Raw genomic sequence first — 10,803 nt, forward strand, 5'->3', positions numbered from 1 at the left:
ATGACCTTTCTGTGTCACATGACCATTTGCATAAGTTGTGTACAGTATGTTTAGAACAGTGTGAATGGTTTGGACTGAACTATTTTGGACAGATTTCTGTGCTGTAGAATTCCCAACGTGTGTCACAGTGTGAGACCAATGCATTCATGAGTTCAGGAGAGTTCAGGAGAAATCTGCATTGTCTGAAAGCTACTCATTGCATGTACAGTAAAGGTGATTTAACATCAACAACACAACGGTTCTCTCTTCACCTAAATACTTAATTAAACCTTGAAGAACAACACAAGTACCCCAAACCCGAATGTATCTAAAATACATTTTAATCTTGCTGAAATTCACAATTGTTACAATATTAATATCTTAAATATTTTTCGGCGTCATTCTCTTCTTTGTGGTTTTCATATAATCTTGAAACACACTGTACAATCATGTCATGTAAAGTGTTTTACATCAAGGCACAAGACACAGCCGTTGTGAGGGAGCCTAGGGAAGGCTGATCTTTAATGTCGATCCCTGCAGGGCACAGCACAGCAAACAGGTGCCGGTGGGGACAGGGAGGGATGAGGGACGGGGAGAATGGGTCACATGGTACAAACGTGCTCTAAGGACAGAATAAATAATAATAAATAAGCACTGCTGCTTTTTCCATTCATTGAATTTCATGTATAAAAAAAGGAATCTGGAATTTTTCTTTGGGATTTGGGGATTCAGCTGTCAATGTACATAATGGAAGTTGCTGTCATTTTCCCCCTTTTATTTCTCTGGTTTGCCAAAAGCTAAATTAAAGGTTCATAACATGACGGTATTGAGAGGAGGAGTCCTAATATCTGAAGGGGTTTATTTCTGTAGACTGTTGGGGAGTGGATGAAGGGGCCAGTGTGTTTTTTTCTCTTTGTTTGTTTTTGTTGTTTTCCCCCAGATATGTTCTGATGTCATCGCGATAAGAAGGATCAACCTCTGAAAGGGAAGAGAGAGAGGAAGAGAGAACGGACAAGTCAACAACTTAGAGCCCAGCGCCTTCTGTCAGTCACAAAACGTACGACTCTTAACAAAAAATAAGACCAATCAATTATTTTTCATTGACACAGGAAATCAATTATCTATGTAAAATCTTAATTTTAAAAAATGGTATCTTAATTTTGTGAAGTAAACTATTTGCCTATAGTCATGTCAGGCATTTCACTAATTGAAAAGCTACAGAATAGAAATAAGAGATAGCTGAAAGAACAGAGACAGAAAGGACAAAGAGGAGGAGGAGGAGGAGTATTCACCGTATCCCTGAAGGTTGTTGGAATGTTCACATCTGGGTGTTTCTCCTCCTCCGGCCGAAAGCCTTGGAGCCCACATTGGTGGGGACAAAGTTACTGTTTCCCATGCCCCCCGACCGGCTCAGGAAGTCTGCCAGGCGGTGAGTCACGCAGGTGGCCGTGTTGCAGGCTCGCTTCTGTGCTGTAACGCTGCTTCAGGAATGGAGACGGGGTTAACAGTGAGCCTGCTGCGTACATCATACACATACAGTACACAGACGCACAAAAGCATGTGTTCGCACTCATGCCAGACACTTACAAATGTACACATACACAAGCACACGCACAGACCGTCAGCACAAACACACACACTATCAAACACATACACTTTTTCCTTATCTAATCAAGCAATAATTTTCAATGTAATTAAAACATCTGCTTTACGACACCTCCATAAAATGAAAGTGTCGTTGTCATTAACAGGAGTAGAACAATTAAAACTAAACACATAAAAGTAGACAGTGGATTAATATAGTCTCTGAAAATGTTAGATCCTTAGAATGGTTCGGTTAATTAAAATACTTACCTTGAGACTTGGTGAAGGTTTTAGAGATAGTTCAAGGGTATTGGAAATGCTAAAATAACTATGATTTACTCTATACTCCAATGAAAAAAATATTGAATGCAGTTGTTGGAAGAGCTAAAGCTAAGTACTAATATTATATTTCTTAAGAAAAAAAAGTAAAAGGCTTCCTGGTAGAAAAATAGGTTTATTGAACAAGAAACATGGTGAGGCATGAAGAAACCATTTATTATGGTTGAATATTACTTAGGTTATCTCTTATGTTATGAATTTGGGTTTTCAGGAATTTAAAATACAATCAAATTATATGAATATACACACTGAAAAAAATCTATACATTTTGATTCATTCTTTTGAATAATTGTAATTTAGAAGAGTTTTACTTTTGATTGTCTGATCAGATACAACATGTCATTCTCTGCCGAAAACGGAAAGGAATTGTCAAAAAAAAGAAGGGGGGGGGGTTGCAATGGGAGATTCGCTCAATCAAGCAGGAAAAATCCACATGCACTGAGACTTGTCAAACAAAAACCAGTAGGACGTTATAATGAAAAGAGAGAGAATAGGAGGAGGGCGGAGAGTTAGATGCTGTCAAATGTCTCCCCGTAGCTTGCATAGCGTTCGCTCTCGGGCGCGCTGCGTTTCTTGCCAGGCGTGCCCGCGCCCACGTCCGTGCGGGGGAACGTTTGTAATTTGTGCAGGTCCTGGGACAGTTTGCCCAGCACGCAGGTGCTGAGGTTAGAGCAGCGCTTGGTAAGGGGTCTTTCCATGCTGTCAGAAGGGAGAGATAAACATGCAGAAAACAGGCTCATAGTAGCGGGACACATGCAGGTTTCTCTCTCTCCCGCACACACGCACTCACACATGTTAGTACTGTATCATCCTCTTTCCTTCATGCATTTTTCCTACAAAATGCATTGTCAGACATGCTGTCATAGGCAAGAAATGAACATTTCCAAAACATCATGCTTCCCTTCCAATCACTTGAAGAACATTAACATATCAACCCCCATGCTCCAACTCCATTTTACCTTCACACCCACCCTCATATCACCCCAAACAGAACAGAACGGGTATAGCTTCCCGCTGTCATGCGACTCTTTTCGCCTCCACTAACTGACAGCATGCACTTATCCATCCCATGAAGCATTCCCCGCTAATATAATATATCCAGCAGGCAAACAGGCTGTTAACATTCATCCATTCAAATAAATGAATAAATCAAACTCATCCATGCGGGATTGTTACAACTGATAAATTGTTGGGAGGGATTAGCATATACCTCCTTAAAATGGAGAGAAAACATTTCTCTGAGCACATACCTCTCTATATGGTTTAAATTAAACTCCAGCAGGACACACTGCTAAGGTGGCTAAAAGACGTCTCTCCAGACAGGTAACAAAATTTTTATTTAATTTCAGTTTAAAACGTTTGGTCAATGTACCGTTGATGCACTTCCACTCCATATGAAAGTAGCTCTGACCATCAATACTGACCTTCACGTTTAATTCATCATCAATCCCTTAATTGGTAGCCCTGAGCTAGGACGCAAACTCAGGTAATGTTAAAGATGCAGGAAGGAAGAAGAAGCAGTTGTCTGTACCTATTGCCTTCGTTGCCTTCATTCACTTGCTGCTCCAGCTCTTCGGCTGTCATCTGCACAAACTCCTTGACTATGGCGTTGAGTAATCTTCTTGCTTCGTAGTCCGTAAGGGTGACTCGGTCTGTCATGGACTCTATGCCCGTTCTAGAGGAGGAAGAAAGAGGGTGGGTGAAACACAGGGATCCGCATAAGAAACCAAACTAAAGTTATCACCCGCAGTAAAAAATTTAATAAATAACATGAGCGGAGTGTCACTAAGGCTAAAAGGTATGACGTGGGACTGGAAGGGACCCTAGCCAACATTGAAAACAGTAATCTGCTAAAAGTACTCCATCTAAAAGGGCCGACGTGTGACCAAATTCAGATTTATGAGTGGCTTGGATGTTTTTATATATCTCATTTATCTCTTCTAAATTAAATTACTTATTTTTTGTGTGTGTTTTTTTTATTATTACAGCCCTTTTACACTTAACTGGAGTGCACTTCTGTGATATTGGATTAAGGAACATATTAATTTATGTATTTGTAACAGTAGTCTAAATTACAAAATGTTCAGTAGTCTAAATTCACAGAAAAAAATGATGTATTATATTCCTTTTATCACAGGAATTATGAATTTCTCCAAAAATGTCCCTCAAAATTGTCATTATTAAATAATACAATTATATTTGGTGGTACTTCCAATCCATATTCTCATGTCAGATTAAACAAATATGTGTGTGTGTGTGTGTGTGTGTGTGTGTGTGTGTGTGTGTGTGCGCGCGCGTGTGTGTACGCTTGTATGATGTATATGTGCGCCGAGTGTAATTTAGTAATTTCTGTATGTCTGTCTGCAAGTCTGTCTGTCTCACCTGGAGGGGGCTGCTTGTGAGCTGTACATCTGGCAAAGGACCAGGGCATAAGCAACAAGGAAAGCAGAAATCTTCAACATAACCATGGTCCCCTATAGCAAAGAGACAGTCCCATGAGCTCCACAGACTTGATACAATTACATTAAACATCTACATTTACATTTAACAAGAAAGAAGCAGGTCGCCATCACAATAATGATCAGCATACATTTACCAGAATGAGATTAAGCATTGTACGGCTAATGTAACACAAATCGTTTTTTAAAGGATTCCTTCGTTAAATTTGAAATGAGCTACTACATAGATGGCTCTTTCTCACTCTTTATTGAGACGGCAGACTCAGCTTTACCGTTGATCTCTCAAGCTACATATCCATCCTTCTATCTCTCCATGACACCCTCCATCCAAACAGCCAAACGGAAATGGATCCACATGATAGTCCAACACTCTTCTCCATGGAGCGAACTATCCCTCCATCTCGCCATCCCCAGTATAGGACAGGACAGAACATTCTCTGAGTTGAGCCTTGGCATGTCCAAGCATGAAGGGGGTCCAAGCCTGTTGCTTGGTGCTAACTGAGGGGCCATATCATTAGCTAGCCGCTGTGAGGAGCGGAGAGTGGCTCCATCCAGCATGCCAGCTCCCAGGGGGGGACCAGTGCATTAGTGTAATGAGCTGTTACCACTCTCTCACACACAGGCATTCCATCTCTCCTCTCAGAGCCTCCAGCCTCCATTCATCCATCCCTCTCTCTCTCTCTCTCTCTATTTCTAGCTTACTCACAGTTTCTTTCTCACTCACTATTTGGTCTTTCACTCACTCTTACTCACATTTTCTCTATATCTTTCTAGCTCTCTCCATCTTTTCTATTCTGCCTCCACCACAGAGCAGACCGGACCCTCGCTGAAGGAGAGTTGTGACACCTACGGCCACACTTCAATCCCATTAACGTCACCATCACATCACACTGCACCAAAACTCAGGTCCACACTCTCCATATCTGACGAGTTACAACGGAGCACTAAGACACAACCCATTAAGTTAACCTTCCATCCAAATTCAGTCTGTCCACCATGTGAATTTGGTTAAAAGTTTACACTTACCTTTTGTGTTAATCAACAGGCAAAAAAATATAGAGCTTTATATGAAACGCCTAAATTGACTTCTCTCAACTTGAAGACCAACTCTTGGTTCTGTTGCATGCAGTGCCAATGCACAAGCCTATATAGCCACCACTTGAATTTGTGCATTGACTGTGTAAGTGTTTAATTATCTCCCGTTGGCCAATCCCGTCGATGAGATGCACCCGCGAGCCAATGGGATGATGCATCTTACTTCTGGCACACAATAAGGGATATGGCTTTGCAATGACGTCATTATTTTGTCACTAAGTGCTCCATTCACAAATCCACCGTCATTTGGACCATTTGATATCCACATTTGCATTGAGGTCATTCATTAAACCGGAGCAAATCTAACAAATGGCCACAGAAACCATCCCCAGCAATAAATATTTTAAAGGCTTCCAAAGAAGTTACATGCATCCTATTTTTCAAATGCCAAATCGATAAGCCCCCAGCAAAGTACTTGTAGGCAGGGCCATCTACTGGGAATGACGGTATACTGCAATCCAATCCACTCCTGGGTTGGTGCTACTCACCAGTCAATTCCACTGTCTCAGGCTGAAACTCAAATTGTTCTACTCAAAAAAGTGTACAATGATATGAGCAGTTGAATAAAAAAGAGGATTAATTTTTATTATTTTTTTTTTTGGGGGGGAGGGTAGATCAGCTTAATATTGCAGATAGATTATAACATCTGTCACGCCCTGACTCAAGGGACTCGTATTTGTTGAGTCAGGGTGTGTATTTTTGTGTTGTGTTTTGCTATGTTGATTTTCTATGTTTAGATCTAGTATGTGTAGATCTATGTTGGCCGGTGTGGTTCCCAATCAGAGGCAGCTGTAGCTCGTTGTCTCTGATTGGGGACCATACTTAGGCAGCCTATTGGCACTAGTGGGTTGTGGGATCTTGTTCCAGTTATGGTATGTTTGTGTGTTACCTTGGACTTCACGTTTCGTTTGTTGTTTTGTCGTGTGTTTATTAGTTTAAATAAACATGTATGCTTATCACGCTGCGCCTTGGTCCGTCCCGTCTATAAACGAGCGTGACAGAAGATCCCACCAAACGAGGACCAAGCAGCGTGCCCAGGAAGAGCATATAGCGATGTCACAGGTGGGCAAATGGTGGTTATGGGAGGAGATATTCGCGGGGAAAGGGCCATGGGCGAAGGTAAATGCCCAGGCAGGAGAAGAGAAACGGCGCCAACCGTGCCGACGACGGACACCCGAAAGGCAACCCCTAGAAAATTTTTTGGGGGGCACACGGTGTGGACGACGAGGCAGCAGGAGGCAGCGACAGGGCGGATCTGCAGGTTAGGAGAGGAGGCCACCAGGTTACGGGGGCTATTGGTTCAGAGGGAGCAGGAGTTATACGGTCAGAGGGAGGAGCTACAGGAGGCTAAAAGGGAGAAGGAAGGCGTAGAGGCACGGCGAGAGGAGCTGGTTAGGAAGCAGAAGGAGCGGGGGGTTTATAAAGAAACCCAGTCCCACTCCTCGCACCAAGAAAGTGGTGCGTGTCACCAGTCCGGTCCGGCCCGTTCCTGCTCCCCGCACTAAGCCAGTGGTGCGTATTCCCAGTACGGCCCGACCCGTTCCGGCTCCCCGCACTAAGCCAGTGGTGTGTGTTCCCAGTACGGTCCGGCCCGTTCCTGCTCCTCGCACCTAGCCAGTGGTGCGCGTCGCCAGCCCGGTCCGGCCTGTTCCTGCTCCTCGCATCAAGCCAGTGGTGCGCGTCGCCAGCCCGAACCGGCCTGTTCCTGTCCCTCGCACCAAGCCAGTGGTGCGCGTCGCCAGACGGTCTGGCCTGTTCCTGTCCCTCGCACCAAACCAGTGGTGCGCGTCGCCGGCCCGGCCTGTTCCTGCCCCTCGCACCAAGACAGTGGTGCGCGTCGCCAGCCCGGTTCGGCCTGTTCCTGTCCCTCGCACCAAACCAGTGGTGCGCGTCGCCGGCCCGGCCTGTTCCTGCCCCTCGCACCAAACCAGTGGTGCGCGTCGCCAGCCCGGTCCGGCCTGTTCCTGTCCCTCGCACCAAACCAGTGGTGCGCGTCGCCAGCCCGGCCCGGCCTGTTCCTGCCCCTCGCACCAAGCCAGTGGTGCGCGTCGCCAGCCCGGCCCGCCTGTTCCCTCACCTCGCACCAAGCCAGTGGTGCGCGTCGCCAGCCCGGCCCGGCCTGTTCCTGCCCCTCGCACCAAGCCAGTGGTGCACGTCGCCAGCCCGTTCCGGCCTGTTCCTGTCCCTCGCACCAAGCCAGTGGTGCGCGTCGCCAGCCCGGCCCGGCCTGTTCCTGCTCCCCGCACCAGGCCAGTGGTGCGCATCGCCAGTCTGGTACGGCCCGTTCCTGCTCCCCGCACCAAGCCAGTGGTGCGTGTGTCCAGTCCGGCACGGCCCGTGCCTTTTCCAGTGGTGCGTGTGTCCAGTCCGGCACGGCCCGTGCCTTTTCCACCAGGCACCGGTCAGCGGATCCACTCCGGAGCCAGAGTAATCCGCTCCACCGGGGTCCAGTCCAGTACCGGTCAGCTGCTCCACTCCGGGGCCAGAGCAATCCGCTCCACCGGGGTCCAGTCCAGCTCCGGTCAGCGGCTCCACTCCGGAGCCAGAGTAATCCGCTCCACCGGGGTCCAGTCCAGTACCGGTCAGCTGCTCCACTCCGGGGCCAGAGCAATCCGCTCCACCGGGGTCAAGTCCAGCTCCGGTCAGCGGCTCCACTCCGGAGCCAGAGTAATCCGCTCCAAAGGGGGCCGGTCCAACTCCGGTCAGCCGCTCCACTCCGGAGCCAGAGTAGTCCGCTCCACCGGTGCCTGATCCAGCTCCGGTCAGTGGCTCCACTCCGGAGCCAGGGCAGTTCGATCCACCGTCGTCGGGTCCAGCTCCAGTCAGCGGTTCCAGTCCAGACCCAGACGTCAGCCCCTCTCCAGGTTTGGGGTCTCAAGTATGTGTAGATCTATGTTGGCCGGTGTGGTTCCCAATCAGAGGCAGCTGTAGCTCGTTGTCTCTGATTGGGATCATACTTAGGCAGCCTATTGGCACTAGTGGGTTGTGGGATCTTGTTCCAGTTATGGTATGTTTGTGTGTTACCTTGGACTTCACGTTTCGTTTGTTGTTTTGTCGTGTGTTTATTCGTTTAAATAAACATGTATGCTTATCACGCTGCGCCTTGGTCCGTCCCGTCTATAAACGAGCGTGACAACATCCATCAATGTAATTGTCTTCATCACTTCCAATCCCCCATGTTTATATATATATATATATATATATATATATACATATATATATATACATATATATATATACATATATATATATACATATATATATATATATATATACATATATATATATACATATATATATATATACATATATATACATATATATATATATATATACACATATACATATATATATATATACATATACATATACATATACAGTGGGGAGAACAAGTATTTGATACATTGTATTTGATACATAGGCCACTCCAGGACCTTGAGATGCTTCTTACAGAGCCACTCCTTAGTTGCCCTGGCTGTGTGTTTTGGGTCATTGTCATGCTGGAATACCCAGCCACGACCCATCTTCAATGCTCTTACTGAGGGATGGAGGTTGTTGACCAAGATCTCGCAATACATGGCCCCATCCATCCTCCCCTCAATACGGTGCAGTCGTCCTTTCCCCTCTGCAGAAAAGCATCCCCAAAGAATGATGTTTCCACCTCCATGCTTCACGGTTGGGATGGTGTTCTTGGGGTTGTACTCATCCTTCTTCTTCCTCCAAACACGGCGAGTGTAGTTTAGACCAAAAAGCTCTATTTTTGTCTCATCAGACCACATGACCTTCTCCCATTCCTCCTCTGGATCATCCAGATGGTCAGTGGCAAACTTCAGACGGGCCTGGACTTCAGACACGCTGGCTTGAGCAGGGGGACCTTGCGTGCGCTGCAGGATTTTAATCCATGACGGCATAGTGTGTTACTAATGGTTTTCTTTGAGACTGTGGTCCCAGCTCTTTTCAGGTCATTGAACAGGTCTTGCCGTGTAGTTCTGGGCTGATCCCTCGCCTTCCTCATGATCATTGATGCCCCACGAGGTGAGATCTTGCATAGAGCCCCAGACCGAGGGTTATTGACCGTCATCTTGAACTTCTTCCATTTTCTAATAATTGCGCCAACAGTTGTTGCCTTCTCACCAAGCTGCTTGCCTATTGTCCTGTAGCCCATCCCAGCCTTGTGCAGGTCTACAATTTTATCCCTGATGTCCTTACACAGCTCTCTGGTCTTGGCTATTGTGGAGAGGTTGGAGTCTGTTTGATTGAGTGTGGACAGGTGTCTTTTATACAGGTAACGCGTTCAAACAGGTGCAGTTAATACAGGTAATGAGTGGAGAACAGGAGGGCTTCTTAAAGAAAAACTAACAGGTCTGTCAGAGCCGGAATTCTTACTGGTTGGTAGGTGATCAAATACTTATGTCATGCAATAAAATGCAAATTCATTACTTAAAAATTATACAATGTGATGTTCTGGATTTTTGTTTTAGATTCTGTCTCTCACAGTTGAAGTGTACCTATGATAAAAATTACAGACCTCTACATGATTTGTAAGTAGGAAAACCTGCAAAATCGGCAGTGTATCAAATACTTGTTTTCCCCACTGTGTATACACATATACATACATACACATACATATACATATACAGTGAGGGAAAAAAGTATTTGATCCCCTGCTGATTTTGTTCGTTTTCCCACTGACAAAGACATGATCAGTCTATAATTTTAATGGTAGGTTTATTTGAACAGTGAGAGACAGAATAACAACAAAAAAATCCAGAAAAACGCATGTCAAAATTTTTATACATAGATTTTTTGCATTTTAATGAGGGAAATAAGTATTTGACCCCCTCTCAATCAGAAAGATTTCTGGCTCCCAGGTGTCTTTTATACAGGTAACGAGCTAAGATTAGGAGCACACTCTTAAAGGGAGAGCTCCTAATCTCATCTTGTTACCTGTATAAAAGACACCTGTCCACAGAAGCAATCAATCAATCAGATTCCAAACTCTCCACCATGGCCAAGACCAAAGAGCTCTCCAAGGATGTCAGGGACAAGATTGTAGACCTGCACAAGGCTGGAATGGGCTACAAGACCATCGCCAAGCAGCTTGGTGAGAAGGTGACAACAGTTGCAGCAATTATACGCAAATGGAAGAAACACAAAAGACTGTCAATCTCCCTCGGCCTGGGGCTCCATGCAAGATCTCACCTCATGGAGTTGCAATGATCATGAGAACGGTGAGGAATCAGCCCAGAACTACACGGGAGGATCTTGTCAATGATCTCAAGGCAGCTGGGACCATAGTCACCAAGAAAACAATTAGTAACACACTACGCCGTGAAGGACTGAAATT

The 10,803-nt window shown here is 45.5% G+C and overlaps 1 protein-coding gene across 3 annotated transcripts; it reads right to left on the reverse strand.

The window, feature by feature from the left end:
- Window positions 1-889: 889 nt before the first annotated feature.
- LOC121531388 (calcitonin gene-related peptide) lies at window positions 890-5,489 on the reverse strand. Of its 3 annotated transcripts, none has more exons than XM_041836628.2 (5): window positions 5,388-5,489; window positions 4,285-4,376; window positions 3,434-3,577; window positions 1,272-1,457; window positions 890-957 (listed from the first exon to the last, which is right to left on the reverse strand). In XM_041836628.2, the coding sequence occupies exons 2-4, from the start codon at window positions 4,368-4,370 to the stop codon at window positions 1,298-1,300; spliced, it is 390 nt and encodes a 129-aa protein (XP_041692562.1). In that variant the 5' UTR covers window positions 4,371-4,376; window positions 5,388-5,489; the 3' UTR covers window positions 890-957; window positions 1,272-1,297. The 3 variants fall into 3 exon arrangements, with proteins under 3 accessions (XP_041692562.1, XP_041692561.1, XP_041692560.1); XM_041836627.2 differs by having other exon boundaries at window positions 1,272-1,460; XM_041836626.2 differs by lacking the exons at window positions 890-957; window positions 1,272-1,457 and adding an exon at window positions 2,280-2,601.
- Between the last annotated feature and the right edge of the window lie 5,314 nt (window positions 5,490-10,803).

This window comes from Coregonus clupeaformis, chromosome 19 (assembly GCF_020615455.1).
Source record: "Coregonus clupeaformis isolate EN_2021a chromosome 19, ASM2061545v1, whole genome shotgun sequence".
NCBI lineage: Eukaryota > Metazoa > Chordata > Actinopteri > Salmoniformes > Salmonidae > Coregonus > Coregonus clupeaformis.

What these genes read in the sequence shown, in the direction of transcription:
- LOC121531388 (XM_041836626.2), bottom strand. Translation starts at nt 4,370, where the DNA reads ATGGTTATGTTGAAGATTTCTGCTTTCCTTGTTGCTTATGCCCTGGTC. An exon ending in TCACAAGCAGCCCCCTCCAG is followed by an intron (nt 3,578 to 4,284) that starts GTGAGACAGACA and finishes TTCCTCCTCTAG; the next exon opens with AACGGGCATAGAGTCCATGA. An exon ending in GAAGGCAACGAAGGCAATAG is followed by an intron (nt 2,602 to 3,433) that starts GTACAGACAACT and finishes CCCTTCTGACAG; the next exon opens with CATGGAAAGACCCCTTACCA.